This window comes from Elephas maximus, chromosome 17, assembly GCF_024166365.1.
Source record: "Elephas maximus indicus isolate mEleMax1 chromosome 17, mEleMax1 primary haplotype, whole genome shotgun sequence".
Taxonomy (NCBI): Eukaryota; Metazoa; Chordata; class Mammalia; order Proboscidea; family Elephantidae; genus Elephas; species Elephas maximus.
The window spans coordinates 18,607,218-18,629,804 of record NC_064835.1 but is presented as its reverse complement, the minus strand read 5'-3'; the positions used below and the strand labels follow the sequence as shown (position 1 = coordinate 18,629,804).

The following is a 22,587-nucleotide window of genomic DNA, read 5'->3' as shown; positions in this document are numbered from 1 at the left end:
AGAGCCCATCTTTTGCACCTGAGGTTCCTGCACTGAGATACTCCCAGACCAAGAGAAGAATGACTGTTGCATCACGAGGACCTTCTTCCAGAGCCAACAGAGAGAGAAACCCTTCCCCTGGAGCTGATGCCCTGAATTTGGACTTGCAGCCTACTGAACTGTGAGAGAATAAACTTCTCTTCATTAAAGCCACCCACTTGTGGTATTTCTGTTATAGCAGCACTAGAAGACTAAGACACCTCTGTAGAAATTTATATCAAAGGTATATTACTGATGTCTCAGAAGGTCTTCTTTATGTATCTTAAAGAGTACCTAATAATCTTCTCAAGAGAACAAAGTGCCCGAACTTCTCCAAGGAAATGAAGTATTTAGAGGTGAATTTGAAACCATTCTTTCTTGGAGGCCCAAGGCCAAAGTGTACAAGGCCTAGACTAATCTTTCAAAACCAAACCAAACCCACTGATATCAGATCAATGCTGACTCATAATAGAGACCCTTAAAGTAGAGATTACAACTTGTCCATAGGGTTTCAAAGGCTGTAAATCTTGACAGAAGAAAACTGCCACATCTTTCCCAAGGAGCAGCTGGTGGGTTTGAACCTCCGACTGTTTGGTTAGCAGCCAAGTGCTTTAAGCACTGTGCCACCAGGGCTCTTAGACTAACTCTTAGAGCCTATAACAATGTCTCAAATGTGTGGCTTTGCTTTTGGAGGAGCCAAATGGAGCTCCTTTTAAACTCTAATGAGAAACCCCCTGCCCCCTATAAAACCACATCAAAATCAGGAAGGAAAATATTTAGAAGGAAAATGGATCTTCCTATTTAGGTCATCACTGGGACTACTTGGACATTTATATTCTAGGAGAATAATTATTAATTGGTCTTAATCATGGTACGAAGAGTTAAAAATCTAAAATCAAGATTTACTATGCTTTTCCATTGGAGCACAGACATGAGGCTGAATCTCTGCTATTGAACTAAGTTACAGCATCCTTAGGAAACTGTCAAATGTCTGTATATGATCATCCTCCAATAATTCCAGATGTGAGTGATGACTCTTTGCTGCATAAAGATCTTTCCTTTTAAGAAGTTAAAGCAAAACTTTAATTCTTAACATTGCAAATGCCAATATTCCAGGAGTGTCATTATTTTGCTTGAAAATATAACCCAGTAATTGCTTTTCTCCTTCTGAGGAGAAGATTGTCCACTGGACTTGTGGTCCTAGGAGAATACCTTGCTCTTACATCTCCCTGGAGATCGAAGACTTCAAACAACAAATCAAAGTAACTCATGCTTACAAAAGCCTTAAATAAGGTTGGAAGAAGGTCTTATTATCACCTCTCAAGACAGAATCACAGAGTTGTGAAATTTTAGAGCTACACCGACTTTAGAGATCTTCAGCCCAACTCCATCCATTACAGAAGAGTAAAGGTGAAATGGCTTCCCCAATGTCACACACTGAGTTAGTAACACAGCTGAATCAGGTATCCAGCTTTGGAATCTGTAAGAAGGGCTATGTTTCTTCTTTATTTCAGGTGGTTACCATTTGTTTTTGTTTTTGATGTTATAGGCTAATAACATCACACTCTCAACAAGTGCAACCAGATTCTAGACTAGTCAGGTTTGCCATAAATCTAAGTGAATTTAAGTCACATTGCAAAACAGAAAATAAATGTTAAGTAGGAGCAACAACTCTTCTACTCTGGAGAGCACTCAAGTAAGTACAAATAATCCTGAGCATACTTCTACTAAATTGTTCATCATGAAATGGAATTACTTAAGGAGAATTACAAATTTTTATTTTAATAAAAGTACTGTTGAGCAAAACACATGCGCCTATTACTTAAGCCAACAACACAACTGAAGCTGGAGAAAAGGTGTTTTCTGCTGCCTATCGGGTGTGCAGTGGACAGAAGGTCTCTTCTTCAATTTCCTCATAATTTATTACTTTCCTAATGTATACCTACAACAGCTTCCAAAGCTCTTCCTAGGGAAACAAAAATATATATATATACATATATAACAAGTACTCATCCATTTGAATCGAAGTACTCCAAGATTAAGTTGAAGACTTTAATTTGGAGCATCCTGGTCTCTGCACTTCCCTTTAAGACCATGAATCTTGACCCTAAGATATACATTCCCTTACCAGTTTCTCTTTGAGGAGTGTTCTGTATTATGTGGGCAACAACAATCTAGTGCACACAAAAGGCCCAACATTAATCCTGAAATAATGTTATTAAGATTTAATAATATCTTGATGTTTCACGTACCAAGGGTTCCAACACTGTAATATGTAAAATAGCTGCCCAGTTCCAAGTTCTTTCAGACACCAATAAAATCTCAGAGGGTACACAAACATTGGCAGCTTTGTCCTGTTGAGATATTTTCCCATTATTTTTATTTTTAAAGATCACATTATATTTATTCTTTGTTTTTGCATAGGCTATGAAGGCCTTGAGTAAAACAGCCTTGACATGAAATATGCTATTCACCACATTGTTATTGACCACCCTTAACTGTTTTAATTTGATAATCAATTTTATCTTCTACCACAGCACTAAAAAAAAAAAAAAAAAAATTACTATTTGTGGACAAACAGCTTTCTTACTTTCAGTGATTTTTCTTTTTCTTAGTTGCACATCCCCTGTTTCCTGAAGGAAATGGCCAGACAGAATAATTCCACAGTGACTGAGTTTGTCCTTGAGGGACTGACAGACAGACCAGAACTTCAGCTGCCTCTCTTCCTCCTGTTCCTAGGGATCTATGGTGTCACTATAGTGGGAAACTTGGGTATGATCTTTCTCATCGCTTTCAATTCCAAGCTCCAGTCACCCATGTACTTCTTTCTCGGTAATTTGTCATTCCTAGATCTGTGTTACTCCTCAGTGGTTACCCCCAAACTCCTGGGAAACTTTGTACAGGAAAAAAATGTTATTTCCTATCCTGCATGTATGACTCAGCTGTTTTTCTTTTGTGTTTTTGCGATTGCTGAGTGCTATATGCTGACTGCTATGGCATATGATAGATATGTAGCTATTTGTAGTCCACTGCTCTACAATGTCACCATGTCCCAAAAGATATGCAATGTGCTGGTGAGTGGAGTCTATATCATGGCATCTTTTGGAGCTATGATCCACACTATTTTCATGGCCAGGCTTTCCTTCTGTGAGGACAATATTATCCACCATTATTTCTGTGACATACTGCCTCTCCTAAAGCTCTCATGCTCCAGTACCTACATCAATGAGCTTTTGGTGATAACTGGGGGTGGATTCAATATGTTGGTAACAACTGTGGCCATCATCATCTCTTATGTCTTTATACTCTCCAACATTCTTCGAATACCCTCATCTGAGAGCAGGTCTAAAGCATTTAGTACATGTGGCTCTCATCTTACAGTTGTTGGAGTTTTATATGGCTCCATGATATTCATGTATTTAAAACCAGCATCCAGCGGTAACATGGCCCAGAAGAAGGTAGCTTCTGTGTTCTACACCACAGTGATCCCTATGCTGAACCCTTTGATCTATAGCTTGAGGAATAAGGATGTAAAGAATGTGCTCAGCAAAGTCATGGTTATGAGGTATGGAATATGGAATGATAGTAACCAGAACCACTAAATTTCATGACAATAGTCTACTTCTTTCTTTTTCTTAACACTAACTTAACTTTCTGATTCTTAAAATTAAATTCCTTCAATTACAGCTGTTAGATATTACCCTTCTATTGAAGTCAGTGCTCATGCACACACACACACACACAAATCTATTCCTTGAGCATACTCTCCCATGATATGAATCATAGGTCCTTGATGAGACTCAGGCATATATATTTTGAATAATACTTCCCAAGGATCTTCTTCTTTCCTATTGAAGAAACTGAGGTAGAATATTAATTTTTTCCTTCTGTTGGTGCAAATTGAAATCATTGACTTCTGTCATTCATAACTAGGTAGATGACACTCAAGGTAAGTCATGTCATACTAGGCTGTAACCAAAAATAATAATCTTAACCTCAATCAAGGACTGAGTCTATAACATAATTTTATACTTGGCTCATATGAAACTCCCTTCATGTGTCCTACTTCATTTTTGTTCTGCCATATATCTTTCTCCTCCAAAGTATAATTCCAACTAGTGAACCTTCACCAAAACGAGTGAAGAAATCATTAATAGTGAAACATCCAACACGTGGTAGGCCAATGCAGCTATTTTCTGAATTGAAGCTTTATGTTTCTATCAAAACTCAGGCAACTGGCGATTCTGACATTCAAAAGTTGAGCTTCATAAATGACAGATTTCTTTTGGAAACCTTAATATACTGAGAACAAGGACACGTTCCTAGGAGATGGCCCTAAGTAATATATTCCACACACAAATTCCTATTTAGTGAACAGTCAGCTAATCTCTGTCACAATTATGCTACTCTAAATAATTTTTTATAATTATCAAAATTATTGATACAAATATACTGTGTTTGAGTACATGTATGTTTAAAAATATTTCTTGAACACCTTTAATTTCCTGTGAAATTATTTCTCCCTGTAAGCATACCAGTTAGAAATGTGATAGGTCCCCTTCCCTGACAAATTCTGACTTGGTCTTCATATGCCTACTGCTATTATTTGCATTCTCTTTGCCTGCTTTCACAGTGGACAGAAAAGATGGTGAGAGTTTCTATTGCTTTCATTGCAAAGTTGACATTTACTAAGCTAAAGAGGAAGAGTGAATTTCAAGGTGAACAACATAAGATTTATCTCTCTCTCCACCAAGTCTGATTACAAGCTAACTGTGCTGACCAAGAAAGACCATTTTCCCATCCACACAAGTGCAAGAACAGATATGTGTCTGTCACAAAATTCCAACTCTCCTCTGAGGTCCACTTTTTTGAATCTCTATCATGAGGAGTAAAAATGCTAAAACTATACCTGGCAGAATTCCAGTGACAGATCTATAATGAACGTTGTAGTCACATTTTGCATTGAAATGGTCAGCTAGAATTGAAGCTTCTGCCAATTCATTCATTTTTCTTTCCCACCTTGTTGGATTCCAGGTTCTCAGGGTCCTGATGACTCAACACCTTTTGTTGCAAACCAAGCAAAGTTATGTTAGTATTAGACTTGATTAAGGACGATCTTAACTAGTCTAAAAACATAATTTGTAAGAAAGACAGATATATAAGTTAATATCTGAAATTTGGAAATTCATGTAGGTGAAAACTGAAGGAAGACATCAGCTAAAATCAAAGAATTAAGAGTTATATCCCTATCTTAAAATGAAGTTGTAAGTATTTAATAGTAAAATATGGGACAGTGGTCATCCCTCATTGTGAAGGATCATAACACAAGTGAAATGAAAATTAAGATAATAAAATCTACTTTAAAACTTATATTAGAAAATATTTTGTAGTAGGAAAAAATAGACTTCAAAGTTCTCTGTATTACTTGGTCTATGCAAAAGAACTCTACATATTATAGACACTTGCACACATACACACACAAGGATACACACTTGCACTGATACATTTGTATATTCTAAAATAAATTAGATAATTAAATAAACTTACAAAAGAAAAGCCTGTTGTGTGAGGAAGAATAAGTGAAGAATATTCAAACCTTGAAAAAAATCATGCTATGGAAACGCAGATCCCTCTTTAAAAAAAAAAAAAGAACACACATAGAAATAATAGGTTGTAGCCGATAGCCTTCAAGTCTGAAGACTGATTTCTCTAGGAATGATACAGAAGAGTTACTGATAATGTCAAAATATTTTTACAGCTGTGCTTCCCTGAGCTTCCACTGTGTGAAAAAGAAACTCCATTTCCAGGGTCACATGTTTTCCTCTGCAAGCCGAACAGAGCACTTACTTCTCTGTCAGTTCACCTTATCCAGCTCTCAATACTCCCTGTAAATAAACACCTGTTGCCATTGAGTTGATTCCAACTCATAGTGACCCTATAGGAGACTATTTAAAAACTGAATTTGATAGAGGAAAGACCATGCTTAGTTCCTATGCTTCTTCTACTTCTCTATCTCTCTTTTTTTTTTTCCTCCCCATGGCTTAAAAAAAAAAGAAAACATTGTCTTCCAGTTGATTCAGACTCATAGAAACCCTACAGGATAGAGTAGAACAACCCCATAGTGTTTCTAAGGAGCAGCTGGTGGATTTGAACTGCTGATTTTTTGGTTAGCAGTCAAGCTCTTATTGGCATTCAAAACTGCACACATTTAAAGGGTATAATTTCATGTGTATTTACCTACGTATACATGCATATAAGAAGCCATCATCAAGGTCAAAGCAGATGTTTCCTCAATATAAATGTAAATGTTTCCTCAAGCCCCTTGGTAATCCCTTCATCCCCCACTATCATGCTCCCCATTTCTCAAGCAACCACTGCTATGCTTTCTGGCAGTGATTGGTTTTCTTTTTCAAGAATTTTATGCAAATTAAATCATATAGGAATTACTCCTTTGTATGGGGCTTGTTTCATGAGGCATGATTATTTTGAGATTCATCCATATTATTGCATGTATCAATAGTTCACTCCTTTTTACTGTAAAAGCAGTATTCCATTGTATGTGTATACCACAACATGTTTATCCATTTACCTGGCAGCGGACATTGGGGTTGTTTCCCGTTTGGGATAATGAATAAAGTTGCTATGAGCATTTGTGCAAAAGTCTTCACATGGGAACATCCTTTCAATTCTCTTGGATAATTGTGTGGGAGTGGAATAACTCGATCAAACAGTAAGCACATAGGAGCCCTGGTGGAACAATTGTTAAGCACTGGACTGTTAACCAAAAGGCTGGCAATTTAAACCTACCCTGCATCTCCACTGGAGAAAGACCTATCTGCTTCCATAAAGGTTACAACCAAGAAACCCTGATGGGGCATTTCTACTTTGTCACATGGAGTTCCTACGAGTCTAAAATAACTCGGGGGCATCCAACAACATAGTAGACATCTTAGTCATCTAGTGCTGCTATAAGAGAAATGCCACAAGTAGATGGCTTTAATAAAGAGAAATTTATCTTCTCACAGTCTAGTAGGCTAGAAGTCCAAATTCAGGGCATCACCTCCAGGGGAAGTCTTTCTCTGTCAGCTTTGGAGAAAGGTTCTTCTCATTAATCTTCCACTGGTTGAGTAGCTTCTCAGGTGCAAAGTCCCAAAGTTGAAAGGATGAGCTCTGCTCCTGGTGCTGCTTTCTTGGTGATATAAAGTCCCCTACTCTCTGCTTGCTTCCCTTTCTTTTTGTCTCTTGTAAGATAAATGGTGGTGCAGGTCACAGCTCAGGGAAACTCCCTTTACGTTGGATCAGGGATGTGACCTTAGTAAGGATGTTACGATTCTACCCAGTCACAAGATGGAGATGAACCACACAATAGTAGGAATTATGGCCTAACCAAGTTGACACATATTTTTTGGGGACACAAATTCACTCCATGACATTAGATATACATTTACCTTTTTCGAGACCGCAAAACTGTTTTCCCAAGTGGCTGTGCTATTTTATATTCCCATCAGCAGTTTATAAGAATGCCAATTTGTCCACTGCCTCAACAACACTTGATGTGGCCACTCTTTTTTTTTTTTTAATAATTTTTATTGTGCTTTAAGTGAAAGTTTACAAATCAAGTCAGTCTCTTACACAAAAATCCATATACACCTTGCTACACACTCCCAGTTACACTCCCCCTAATGACACAGCCTGCTCTCTCCCTCCACTCTCTCTTTTTGTGGCCATTTCATCAGCTTCTAACCCCCTCCACCCTCTCTTCTACCCTCCAGGCAGGAGATGCCAACATAGTCTCAAGTGTCCACCTGATCCAAGGAGATCACTCCTCACCAGCATCCCTCTCCAACCCACTGTCCAGTCCAATCCATGTCTGAAGAGCTGGCTTCAGGAATGGTTCCTGTACTGGGGCAACAGAAGGTCTGGGGGCCTTTACCGCCAGGGTCCTTCTAGTCTCAGTCAGACCATTAAGTCTGGTCTTATGAGAATTTGGGGTCTGCATCCCACTGCTCTCGTGCTCCCTCAGGGGTTCTCTGTTGTGTTCCCTGTCAGGGCAGTCATCTGTTGTGGCGGGGCACCATCTAGTTCTTCCGGTCTCAGGATGATGTAGTCACTGGTTCATGTGGCCCTTTCTGTCTCTTGGGTTTCTAATTGCCTTGTGTCTTTGGTGTTCTTCATTCTCCTTTGATCCAGGTGGGTTGAGACTAATTGATGCATCTTAGACGGCTGCTTGTTAGCATTTAAGACCCCAGACACCACTCTTCAAAGTGGGATGCAGAATGTTTTCTTAATAGATTCTATTATGCCAATTGACTTAGATGTCCCCTGAAACCATGGTCCCCAGACCCCTGCCCCTGCTATGCTGGACTTCAAAGCATTCATTTTATTCAGGAAACTTCTTTGCTTTTGGTTTAGTCCAATTGTGCTGACCTCCCCTGTATTTTGTGCTGTCTTTCTCTTCACCTAAAGTAGTTCGTATCTACTATCTAATTAGTGAATGTCCCTCTCCCACCCTCCCTCCCTCACCCTTCTCATAACCACACAAAAAAATGTTTTCTTCTCAGTTTAAACTATTTCTCAAGTTCTTATAGTAGTGGTCTTATACAATATTTGTCCTTTTGCAACTGACTAATTTCACTCAACATAAAGCCTTCCAGGTTCCTCCATGTTATGAAATGTTTCAGAGATTCCTCACTGTTCTTTATCAATGCATAGTATTACATTGTGTGAATATATCATAATTTATTTATCTATTTATCCATTGATTGACACCTTGGTTGCTTCCATCCTTTTGCTATTGTAAACAGTGCTGCAATAAACATGGGTGTGCATATATCTGTTCGTGTAAAGGCTCTTATTTTTCTAGGATATATAGGAGTGGGATTGCTGGATCGTATGGTAGTTCTATTTCTAACTTTTTAAAGAAGCACCAAATCGATTTCCAAAGTGGTTGTACCATTTTGCATTCCCACCAGCAGTGTATAAGTGTTCCAATCTCTCCACAGCCTCTCCAAGATTTAATATTTTGTGTTTTTTTTGGATTAATGCCAGCCTTGTTGGAGTGAGATGAAATTTCATTGTAATTTTGATTTGCATTTCTCTAATGGCTAATGATCGTGAACATTTCCACATATATCCGTTAGCTACCTGAATGCCTTCTTTAGTGTCTATTCATATATTTTGTCCATTATTTAATAGGGTTATTTGTATTTTTGCAGTTGAGTTTTTGCAGTATCATGTCGATTTTAGAGATCAGGGGCTGATCAGAAATGTCATAGCTAAAAACTTTTTCCCAGTCTGTAGGTAGTCTTTTTACTCTTTTGGTGAAGTCTTTGGTTGAGCATAGGTTTTGACTTTTAGGAGCTCCCAGTTATCTAGTTTTTCTTCTACATTCCTTACAATGTTTTGCATACTGTTTATGGCATGTATTAGGGCTCCTAACATTGCCCCTATTTTTTCTTCCATGGTCTTTATCCGTTTAGATTTTATATTTAGGTCTTTGATCCATTTTGAGTTAGTTTTTGTGCATGGAGTGAGGTATGGGTCTTGTTTCATTTTTTAGCAGATGGATATCCAGTTATGTCAGCATCATGTGTTAAAGAGACTGTCTTTTCCCCATTTAACTGTTTTGGAGACTTTGTCAAATATCAACTGCTCATATTTGGATGGATTTATGTCTGGGTTCTCAATTCTGTTCCATTGGTCCACGTATCTGTTGTTGTAGCAGGACCAGGCTGTTTTGATGTGGTCACTCTTTTTAATGCTAAGCATTTTAATCAGTTTTTAGTAATATGTGATTGTGATTTAATTAGCACTTTCGTAATGAATACTCTTCTAGTCTCTTAACATGAAAACTGACATCATTGATATGAGACCTTTGGTCACCCATAACAAGGCAATAAATAAATAAAGAAACCCAATTTATACAGCTCAGTATTGTTTTACAAAGTCTTTTTTGTTTGTTTTTCATCTGGCGGTATGAATTAAAAAAAAAGATTCAAAATTACAATCCAAATCTATTTTGTCTGTCACTATTAACTTAAAATACAGTCAAGCTAACTCACTTTCAGCTTATTTTTCATTTTAAAGTTTTTCCCCACTGTTGATGATTTTATTTTATTGATTGTGAAAATAGAATAATTTCAAAAGACAGAATTCATATTTGTGGGTGCACTGTAATTTACTCAAATAATCTCTTATATACAGTCATTTAGCTTTTTTTCTAATGTTTTACTATGACAAACAATATTGGTATGAAAACCCTGTTCTTACACATGTTTGTGTTATTGAAGATGTGTCTCCTGTGTCTTTCCAATAATTTTAATTGCTGCATCAAAAAGTAAATATATGTGATATTGTTGGATACTGCCATTTTCCTCTCTATGTGGGTTGTAAAAATTTACATTCCTACAAGATATGTATGAATTATACCTCAACACAAACAAAAATAAATATTCTCACAGTTGGACCAATAAGCAACATCATGATAAACAGAGAAAATATTGAAGTTGTCAAGGATTTCACTTTACTTGGATCCACAATCAACGCCCATGGAAGTAGCAGTCAGAAAATCAAGCATCACATTGCATTGGGCAAATCTGCTGCAAAAAAAAAAAAAAAAAAAAAATTTTAAAAAGACCTCTTCGAAGTATTAAAAAGCAAAGACGTCACCTTGAAGACTAAGGCGAGCCTGACCCAATCATGTCACACGCATGTGAAACCTGACAATGAATAAGGAAAACCAAGAAGAACCGATGTCTTTGAATTATGATGTTGTTAAAGAATATTGAATATAACATGGAATGCCAGAAAAACAAACAAATCTGTCTTGCAAGTTGTATAGGCAGGAGGCAGGGCCAAGATGGCTGACTAGGTAGAAGCTACCTCAGATCCCTCTTGCAACAATGCTCAGGAAAACAAGTGAAAAGATCACATACTTGACAATCTGCAAACCCTGACCATCAAACACAGATCTAAAGAGTTGACCTGAGTGAAAGGGGAGCGAAAAGCTGTATCCTAAAGCAGCAACAGCCTCTGGAACCAGCGTCTGTTGCCACAGCCTTGAGCCCTCATAGTTCCCTAGTGCAAAGTGGTCGGGCTGATTGCAGCTTGCTGAAGTGGGGCAGGCATGGGATACAGCCCTAACCCCTAACCCTCTGGGGTTACCTCGGTAGGGACTCAGCCAGTGCAAGCAGACTACACACTGACACGGTTAAGGAGAGAACAAGCAACCACGGGGAAGCAGCAACTGTTTTTGGAGCCTGGAGCCAGCGTCCCAGACAGACAGCTTTGGCCCTGGGCTTTGTACTGGGCGTAGGGGAGATGAGCATGGCTTTCTGAGACGGGGCAACACGGGAAACAGCCCTAGCCCCATGAGGTGACCTCGGGGGAAGCCCAGCCAGCGCATACAGGCAGCGCAATGACATGGCTGACAGGAGGAAAAGTCACCAGGAGGCAGCAACTGGTTTTGGAGCCTGGAATGCGGCATCCCAGCCGGGGAACCTTGGCACTGAGCTTTGGACTGGGAGTGGAGGAGCTGACTACAGCTTATGAGACAGCACAAGCACAGGACGCGGGCCTGAGCCTCGGGGCCAATCTTGACCAAGACAGCACACACAGGCTACATTCCCCTCTGGAATCTCAGATAAAACAGCCATCACCAAGCAAGATAACTAACTTTGTCTATATTCCGGGGTGCTACTCTCTCATATCCATCTGATCCCTCCCCTCCCTGCCCCAGGTGGCTTCATTAACATTGGAATTTCCTGGACCAGGGAGTGAAGTGCTCTGCTTTTTTTTTTTTTTTGGTCTTTTCCTAACCCATTCTCCTGGCCTGAGAGAAGCAGCTACTAAAAACCAAGGGATCAAAAATCCTTCCCTGAATTCCCAAAATTGGACTAAAAATACAGAACCAGCTCCAGCCAAGCATATGAGATCCACACTCTTGGGCTGTCATCCCTACAGGGAACAAGGTGGCTATTACAATGCAAAGGCAATTCTGAAAGAGATCTGAAGGTAATTGTTTTAGTGGATCACTGGAAAGACAAGTCTTCCAGGTGTGATATCTCTACCTATTAAACAGAGCCCTCTCTGATCCACAACCAAGAACTGAGGGCTGAAGCTCCACTCAAACCACCTAGCCTCCTGCCAAAGGGTTCTGAGGATAGTAACACCTACCAATCTATAGAGGTACATGCATTGGGTGCTTAAGGTACAGCTTCAGAGTGCACCCACCAAAGTGCTTCAGGAATAGAGACACACCTACCTCACTGGCACTTCGGGGAAGGCTGTCAGCATCCTACCCCTCCTGGAGTATGACACCCTGCTGCTACTGGAATCTGGTGCACACAACTACGAACACTACTCCTCTAAGTTAATAGCTGACAGTCTACACCACACATTTGGTGACCCAAAATCAAATTCTGTTCAAGAATAGTGAAAGGACTCTTAGGCTTATATATCTGGTAACATCCCAAACCAGCTGGTAATAGGACATAAGTGATTCAAAGGCTATGACAACGAAGACAGCACAATCCAGTAGCCCATCTTGGTATATGGAAACAAAAAAAAAACAAGAAGGTAAGGCTCTGTGAGGAAATATAAAATAAATCATTACAATTTCTTATAGATGGCTTGGAGACAGCAGTCAATATCAAACCACATAAAGAAGCAGACCATGATTGCTTCTACAACTCCCCAAATTAAAGAACCAAAATCTTTCCCAAATGAAGAGGCAATCCAGGAATTGCCAGATGCAGAATATAAGAAACTAATTTACACAATGCTTCAAGACATCAGGGATGACCTCAAAAATGAAATAAGGCAATCTACAGAAAAAGCCAAGGAATACACTGATAAAGCAGTTGAAGAACTCAAAAAGATTGTGCAAGAACATAGTAGAAAAATTAATAAGCTGCAAGAATCCATAGAGAGACAGCATCCAGAAATCCAAAAGATTAACAGTAAAATTAAAGAATTAGACAATGGAAGTCAGAGGAGCAGAATAGAGCAATTGGAACGCAGAGTGGGGAGAGAAGGAGGATAAGGCAATTGACAACAATATAGTTGAAGAAAAATCAGATAAAAGAATTAGAGAAATGAAGAAACCCTAAGAATCATGTGGGACTCTATCAAGAAGAATAACTTGCCTGTGATTGGAGTTCCAGAACAGGGAGGGATAACAGAAAACACAGAGAGAATAGTTGAAGATCTGTTGGCAGAAAACTTCCCTGGCATCATGGAAGATGAAAGGGTATCTATCCACGATGATTATCGAACCCCATTTAAGATTGACCCAAAAAGAAAACCACCAAGACATATCATCATCAAACTTGTCAAAACCAAAGATAAAGAGAAAATTTTAAAAGCAGCCAGGGATAAAAGAAAGGTCTCCTACGAAGGAGAATCAATAAGAATAAGTTCAGACTACTCAGCAGAAACCATGCAGCCAAGAAGGCAATGGGATGACATATATAGAGCACTGAAGGAGAAAAACTGCCAGCCAAGGATCATATATCCAGCAAAACTCTCCCTAAAATATGAAGGCAAAATTAAAATATTTACAGATAAACACAAACTTAGAGAATTTGCAAAAACCAAACCAAAGCTACAAGAAATACTAAAGGAAATTGATTGGTCAGAAAACCAATAATATCAGATACCAGCACAACACAAGGTCACAGAACAGAGCATCCTGATATCAACTCAAATAGGGAAATCACAAAAACAAATTAAGATTAATTTTAAAAAGAAAAAAATGCTCAAAACAGGGAATCATTGAAGTCAATATGTAAAAGATCACAATAATCAAAAAGAGGGACTAAATACAAGTGGCATAGAACTGCCATATGGAGAGGAGAACAAGGCGATATAGGACAATACAAGTTAGGTTTTTACTTAGAAAAATAGGGGTAAATATTAAGGTAACCACAAAGAGGTATAACAACTCCATAACTCAAAATAAAAACCAAGAGAAACAACGACTGAGCAAACATAAAGTCAAATACTATGAAAACGAGGAACACACAATTTACAAAGAAAAACGTCTCAGCACAAAAAAGTAAGTGGAAAAATGAAATTGTCAACAATACACATAAAAAGGCATCAAAATGACAGCACTAAACTCATAAAAAAAAAAAACTCATACTTATCTATAATTACGCTGAATGTAAATACACTAAATGCACCAATAAAGAGACAGAGAGTCTCAGACTGGATAAAGAAACACGATCCATCTAAATGCTGTCTACAAGAGATACACTTTACACTTAGAGACACAAACAAAGTAAAACTCAAAGGATGGAAAAAAATATATCAAGCAAACAATAAGCAAAAAAGAGCAGGAGTAGCAATATTAATTTCTGACAAAACAGACTTTAAAGTTAAATCCACCACAAAGGATAAAGAAGGACACTACGTAATGATTAAAGGGACAATTGACCAGGAAGATATAACCATAATAAATATTTATGCACCCAATGACAGGGCTTCAAGATACATAAAACAAACTTTAACAGAACTGAAAAGTGAGATAGACAGCTCCACAATTATAGTAGGAGACTTCAACACACCACTTTCAGAGAAGGACAGGACTTCCAGTAAGAAGCTCAACAGAGACACAAAGACCTAATTGCTACAGTCAACCAACTTGACCTCATTGACTTATACAGAACACTCCACCCAACAGCTGCAAAGTATACTTTTTTTTCTAGCGCACATGGAACATTCTCTAGAATAGATCACATATTGGGTCATAAAACAAAACTTTGCAGAATCCAAAATATCAAAATATTACAAAGTATCTTCTCAGACCATAAGGTCATATAAGTGGAAATCAATAACAGAAAAATTAGGGAAAAGAAATCAAATACTTGGAAAATGAACAATATCCTGCTGAAAAAAGACTGGGTTGTAGAAGACATTAAGGAGGGAATAAAGAAATTCATAGAATGCAACGAGAATGAAAACACTTCCTATCAAAACCTCTGGGACACAGCAAAAGCAGTGCTCAGAGGTCAGTTTATATCAATAAATGCACACATCCAAAAAGAAGAAAGAGCCAAAATCAGAGAATTGTCCCTACAACTTGAACAAATAGAAAGTGAGCAACAAAAGAATCCATCAGGTACCAGAAGAAAACAAATAATAAAAATTAGAGCTGAACTAAATGAATTAGAGAACAGAAAAACAATTGAAAGAATTAACAAAGCCAAAAGCTGGTTCTTTGAAAAAATTAACGCAATTGATAAACCATTGGCCAGACTGACTGAAGAAATACAGGAAAGGAAACAAAGAAACCGAATAAGAAACGAGATGGGCCCCATCACAACAGACCCAACTGAAATTAAAAGAATCATATCAGATTATTGTGAAAAATTATACTTTAATAAATTTGCAAACCTAGAAGAAATGGATGAATTCCAAGAAAAACACTACCTACCTAAACTAACACAATCAGAAGTAGAACAACTAAATAGACCCATAACAAAAAAAGAGATTGAAACGGTAATCCAAAAACTCCCAACAAAAAAAAGCCCGAGCCCGGACGGTGTCACTGCAGAGTTCTACCAAACTTTCAGAGAAGAGTTAACACCACTACTACTAAAGGTATTTCAAAGAATAGAAAATGACGGAATACTACCTAACTCATTCTATGAAGCCACCATATCCCTGATAGCAAAACCAGGTAAAGACACCACAAAAAAAGAAAATTACAGACTCTATCCCTCATGAACATAGATGCAAAAATCCTCAACAAAATTCTGGCCAATAGAATTCAACAACATATCAGAAAAATAATCCACCACGGCCAAGTGGGATTTATACCAGGTATGCAAGGTTGGTTTAATATTAGAAAAACCATGAATGTAATCCACCATATAAATAAAACAAAAAACAAAACAATATGATCTTATCAATTGATGCAGAAAAGGCATTTGACAAAGTCCAACACACATTTATGATAAAAACTCTGAGCAAAATAGGAATTGAAGGAAAATTCCTCGACATAATAATTTTTTTTTTTCTATACAAAGCCAACAGCCAACATCACTCTAACTGGAGAGAGCCTGAAAGCATTTTCCTTGTCAACGGGAACCAGACAAGGATGCCCTTTATCACCGCTCTTATTCAACATTGTGCTAGAGGTCCTAGCCAGAGCAATTAGGCTAGACCGGATTGGCAAGGAGGAAGTCAAATTATCTCTGTTTGCAGATGACATGATCTTATACCAGAAAACCCTAAGGAATCCTCCCAAAAACTACTGAAACTAATAGAAAAGTTTGGCAGAGACTCAGGTTGTAAGCTAAACATACAAAAATCACTTGGATTCCTCTACATCAACAAAAACAACATCACCAAAAGGAAATCACCAAATCAATAGCATTCACAGTAGCCCCCAAGAAGGTAAAATACTTAGGAATAAATCTTACCAAAGATGTAAAAGACCTATACAAAGAAAACTAGAAAGTACTACTACAAGAAACTAAAAAGGACCTACTTAAGCGGAAAAACATACCTTGCTCATGGATAGAAAGACTTAACATAGTAAAAATGTCTCTTCTACCAAAAGCCATCTATACATACAATGCACTTCCGATCCAAATTCCAATGACATTTTTTAATGTGATGTAGAAACAAATCACTTCATATGGAAGGGAAAGAAGCCTCGGATAAGTAAAGCATTACTGAAAAAGAAGAAGAAAGTAGGAGGCCTCACTCTACCTGATTTTAGAACATATTATACAGCCACAGTAGTCAAAACAGCCTGGTACTGGTACAACAACAGACACATAGACCAATGGAACAGAATTGAGAACCCAGATATAAATCCATATGAGCAGCTGATATTTGACAAAGCTCCAGTGTCAGTTAATTGGGGAAAAGATAGTCTTTTTAACAAATGGTGCTGGCATAACTGGATATCCATTTGCAAAAAAATGAAACAGGACCCATACCTCACACCATGCACAAAAACTAACTCCAAATGGATCAAAGACCGAAACATAAAGACTAAAACGACAAAGACCATGGAAGAAAAAAATAGGGACAACATTAGGAGCCCTAATACAAGGCATAAACAGAATACAAAACATTACCAAACATGACGAAGAGAAACCAGATAACTGGGAGCTCCTAAAAATCAAACACCTATGCTCATCTAAACACTTCACCGAAAGAGTAAAAAGACCACCTACAGACTGGGAAAGAATTCTCAGCTGTGACATCTCAGACCAGTGCCTGATCTCTAAAATATTTATGATTCTGTTAAAACTCAACCACAAAAAGACAAACAACCCAATCAAGAAGTGGGCAAAGAATATGAACACGCATTTCACTAAAGAAGATATTCAGGCAGCTAACAGATACATAAGAAAATGCTCTCGATCATTAGCCATTAGAGAAATGCAAATTAAAACTATGGTGAGATTCCATCTCACTCCAACAAGGCTGGCATTAATCCAAAAAACACAAAATAATAAATGTTGGAGAGGCTGTGGAGAGATTGGAACTCTTATACACTGCTAATGGGAATGTCAAATGGTACAACCACTTTGGAAATCTATCTGGCGTTATCTTAAACAGTTAGAAATAGAACTACCATACAACCCAGAAATCCCACTCCTCGGAATATATCCTAGGGAAATAAGAGCCTTCACACGAACAGATATATGCACACCCATGTTTATTGCAGCTCTGTTTACAATAGCAAAAAGCTCAAAGCAACCGAGGTGTCCATCAACGGATGAATGGTTAAATAAATTGTGGTATATTCACACAATGGAATACTGTGTATTGATAAAGAACAGTGACAAATCTGTGAAACATTTCATAACATGGAGGAACCTGGAAGGCATTATGCTGAGTAAAATTAGAGGCAAAAGGACAAATATTGTATAAGACCACTATTACAAGATCTTGAGAAAGAGTATAAACTGAGAAGAACACATACTTTTGTGGTTACGAGGAGGGGAGGGAGGGAGGGAGGGTGGGAGAGGTTTGTTTACTGATTAGTTAGTAGATAAGAACTACTTTAGGTGAAGGGAAGGACAATACTCAATACATGGAAGATCAGTTCAACTGGACTGGACCACAAGCAAAGAAGTTTCCTGGATAAACTGAATGCTTCAAAGGTCAGTGGAGCAAGGGCGGGGGTTTGGGGACTATGCCTTAAGGGGACTTCTAAGTCAATTGGGAAAATAATTCTATTATGAAAACATTCTGCATCTCACTTTGAAATGTGGCGTCTGGGGTCTTAAATGCTAACAAGCGGCCATCTAAGATGCATCAGTTGGTCTCAACCCACCTGGATCAAAGGAGAATGAAGAACACCAAGGTCACACAATAACTATGAGCCCAAGAGACAGAAAAGGCCACCTGAACCAGAGACTTACATCATCCTGAGACCAGAAGAACTAGATGATGCCCGGCACAACCAATGACTGCTCTGACAGGGAGCACAACAGAGAACCCCTGAGGGAGCAGGAGATCAGTGGGATGCAGACCCCAAATTCTCATAAAAAGACCAGACTTAATGATCGGACTAGACTAGAGGAATCCCGGCGGTCATGGTCCCCAAAACTTCTGTTGGCCCAGGACAGGAACCATTCCCGAAGACAGCTCATCAGACATGGACGGGACTGGACAATGGTTTGGAGAGAGATGGTGATGAAGAGTGAGCTACTTGTATCAGGTGGACACTTGAGACTGTGTTGGCATCTCCTGTCTGGAGGGGAGATAGGAGGGTAGAGAGGGTTAGAAACTGGGAAAATTGTCACAAAAGGAGAGACTGGAAGGGCTGACTCATTAGGGGGAGATTAAGTGGGAGTATGGAGTAAGGTGTCTATAAACTTATATGTGACAGACTGACTTGATTTGTAAATGTTCACTTAAAGCTCAATAAAAATCATTAAAGAAAAAAGAACTTGAGAAATAGTTTAAATAGAGAAGAAAATATTCTTTGATGGTTATGAGAGGGGGGAGGAATAGAGGGAGAGAGAGAAGTATTCACTAATTAGCTATTAGATAAGAACTATTTCAGGTGAAGGGAAAGACAACACACAATACAGGAGAGGTCAGCACCACTGGACTAAACCAAAAGCAAAGAATTTTCCTGAATAAACTGAATGCTTCAAAGGCCAGCGTAGCAGGGGCGAGAGTTTGGGGAACATGGTTTCAGGGCACATCTAAGTCAATTGGCATAATAAAATTTATTAAGAAAGCATTCTGCATCCCACTTTGGAGAGTGGCGTCTGAGGTCTTAAACGCTAGCAAGCAGCCATCTAAATGTATCAGTTGGTCTCAACCCACCAGGAGCAAAGGAGAATGAAGAATACCAAAGAGACACCGTAATTATGAGCCCAAGAGACGGAAAGGGGCACATACACTAGTCATTTTAAAAGGTATCCAGTGGTATGTCATTGTGGTTAGGTTTGTATTTCCCTAATGATAATTTTTCTATTTTAAGATGGAGGCTTAGATCATTAATTAGAGACCAGTTTGAGACTTTTGATAGCCCATAACATGACACAAAACAAACCTATGTAGAGCTCAATATTGGCTTACAAATTTTTTCAATTTTATAATTTTTTTTCTGAAGGTATAAAGTCAAAATAATTTGTCCAAAGTTACAATCCAAAGTTTTTTGTTATCATTTTGTTTACAGTAATAATTTAAAATACAACTAAATTAATTCGTTTTCTGCTTATTTTCCATTTGAGTGTTTTAGATTTTTTTTAAAATAAAGTTTTTCCAAATGTCAAAATTTTTTTGTAGGTATAGTATATTCAAATAATTTGTAATATGCAAAACTATATTTTGTTCTAATGTTTTACCTTTCAAACAATATTGGTAAAAAATACTCTGTGATATGTTTTCATATTAATGGAGATGTGTCTTCTGGGTCATTCGGATTAGTGGAATTGCTGGATCAAAAAGCAAACATGCAATATTGTTAGACATTGAAAATTTCCTATGTTTTGGATATTAAAAATTTATATTCCCACCAGATATGTATGTAAATGTCTTTTTACCCACAGTCTTGTTAACATACTACTATGGAGCCCTGGTGGCACAGTGGTTAACCGTTCAGCTGTTAACCAAAAGGTTGGTGGGTCAAACCCATCAGTCGATCCTTGGGAGAAAGATGTGGTAGTCTGCTTCCATAAAGATTACAACTTGAAAACTCTTTGGGGCAGTTCTACTCTGTCGTATGGAGTCGCTGAGTCGGAATGTATGTATGTATTAGACCACATTTCATATATACTTATTAGGTCTTTTTTTCTAATATGTATGTACTAGACTACATTTCATTTATGTATCTATAACCCAAAACCAAAGCTGATGCCATCAAGATGATTTCAACTCATAGCAGCCCTATAGGGCAGAGTAGAACTGCCCCATAAGGTTCCTAAGGAGTGGCTGGTGGATTTGAACTGCGGACCTATGGATTAGCAGTCTTCCTTGTTGACATATGCATGTTAGTCTATCACTGACAGTGTTGTACTTGAGAATAAACCTTGAATTGTTCTTTTAGACTCTAAATGTGACACCATTCCACTTCACTTTGTCATTCCTAATACAGTAGATCATATGATTGTCTGAATCAAAATGGTGAAAACCATATACTTATTATTTACCACCTTTAAACTCTTTTAATTTGATGATCGTTGTTTTTCTTCTGTCGTAACACTAATAAAACTATTGCTAATAATATGCAAATAGCTTTCTTACTTCCTGTAATTTTCTTTTTCATAGCTTCACATTGTTTCCTGAAGGAAATAGCCAAACGAAATGATTTCACAGTGACTGAGTTTATCCTTATGGGACGAACAGACAAACCAGAACTGCAGCTACCTCTCTTCCTCTTGCTCTTAGGAATCTATGGGGTCACTGTAGTGGAAAACATGGGGATGATCCTCTTCATCACTTTCAATTCTAAGGTCTAATCTCGCATGTATTTTTTCTTAGTAGTCTGTCAGTCATGGATCTCTTTTATTCCTCCATTGTTACCACCAAATTCCTGGGAAGCAAAATGTTATTTCCTATGCTGAATGTATGACACAGCTTTTTTTTTTCTTTTGTCTTTTTGCTGTTGCTAAGTGCTCTACGCTAACTGCCATGCATATGACAGATATGTAGCTATCTGTAGTCCATTGCTGTACAACATCACCAGGTCCTAAAAGGTTTGCAACATGTTGGTGACTGAGATCTATATCATGACGACTTTTGGAGCTATATCATACACTGCCTCCCTGATCAGGCTTTTCTTCTGTAGAGTCAATGTCATCCACATTACTTCTGTGACATACCTCCTCTCCCAAAGCTCTCATGGTCCAGTACCTACATCAATGAGCTTCTGTTGATAGTTGTAGGTGGATTCAATGTGTTAGGAATGTCTGTGGCCATCATGATCTCTTAACTCTTCATACTTTTCAACATTTTTCAAATACACACACTAGAGAGCTTTTCTAAAGCATTTAGTACCAGTGGCTCTTAATTTACAACTGTTTCTTTTTTTTTTTTAATAGATCCACCATATTCATATATTTTAAGCCAGCATCTAGCAGCAACATGCCTCAGGAGACTGTGGCCTCTGTGCTCTAAACTACAAGTAATCCCTATGCTGAATCCTTTCATCTACTGCTTGAGGAATAAGTATATAAAGAATGTGTTGAGCAGAGTGATGGACCACCCCAGGGTAGTAGTCTGAACCGCTAAAGGTCATGATAGTAGTCTGCTTCTTCTTTTTTCTTAAAACCAGCTTGTCTTTTTATTGCTTAAATTAATACGCTGATCTCAGCTCTTTCACTGCAACTGTGAGATGTTATCCTTTTGATTGAATTCTGTTACACACACACACACCTCTATCTCCTTTATGATGATTCAGGAGGCACTTAATGATGAACAGGCATGGTTATTTTAAAAAATCTATCTCAATTGAATCTGGAAAGTATTATATCCTTCCATATTAAAAAAAAAAATGAGGTAGAATATGTTTTCGTTCAGTTGGGTAAATTCACAGTCATTCCCTTATGCCTTTCATAACTACTTAGATAAAATTAAGGGTAAATGACATCAGTGTAGGCAGTGGCAGAAAATAATAATAGTAACCCTTGATATTGGTCTGAATTCAAAACACAACTGTATACTTGGCTAATGTTCCCTTGATGGGTGCTATTCGGTTTTGTTCTACCATATATCTTTCTCCTTAAAATTATAATTCCCTAATTAATGAGCCTTCATAAAAATCAATGAAGAAATCATTAATAGTGGAACCCTTAGTAAAACCATTGCCCAGTGAAGCTATTTTCTGAAAGGAAGCTTTATCCTTCTTGTAAAACTCAAAGGCAGCTTATGATTAACCAAAAAACAATATCCACTGCCATCAAGTGAATTCCGACTCATGGTGACCTCATAGGTTTTCCGAGGCTATAAATCTCTATGGAAGCAGACTGCCACATATTTCTCCCATGGAGCCACTGGTGGTTTTGAACATTCCATTGTTTTAATCACTGAACTGTCAGGGCTCCTTAACTTATGATTAGCCTTTCAAAAGCACCCATTACTGTTAAG

The 22,587-nt window shown here is 38.0% G+C and overlaps 1 protein-coding gene and 1 pseudogene across 1 annotated transcript; both read left to right on the top strand.

Moving 5' to 3' along the window:
* The first annotated feature begins 2,657 nt into the window (after positions 1-2,657).
* On the top strand, positions 2,658-3,620 carry LOC126061022 (olfactory receptor 151-like). Its single transcript, XM_049857409.1, has one exon. It carries the CDS (start codon positions 2,661-2,663, stop codon positions 3,618-3,620), a length of 960 nt encoding a protein of 319 aa, XP_049713366.1. The 5' UTR covers positions 2,658-2,660.
* Positions 3,621-3,955: 335 nt separating this feature from the next.
* On the top strand, positions 3,956-21,618 carry LOC126061021 (olfactory receptor 8D1-like; annotated as a pseudogene).
* The last annotated feature ends 969 nt before the right edge of the window (positions 21,619-22,587 follow it).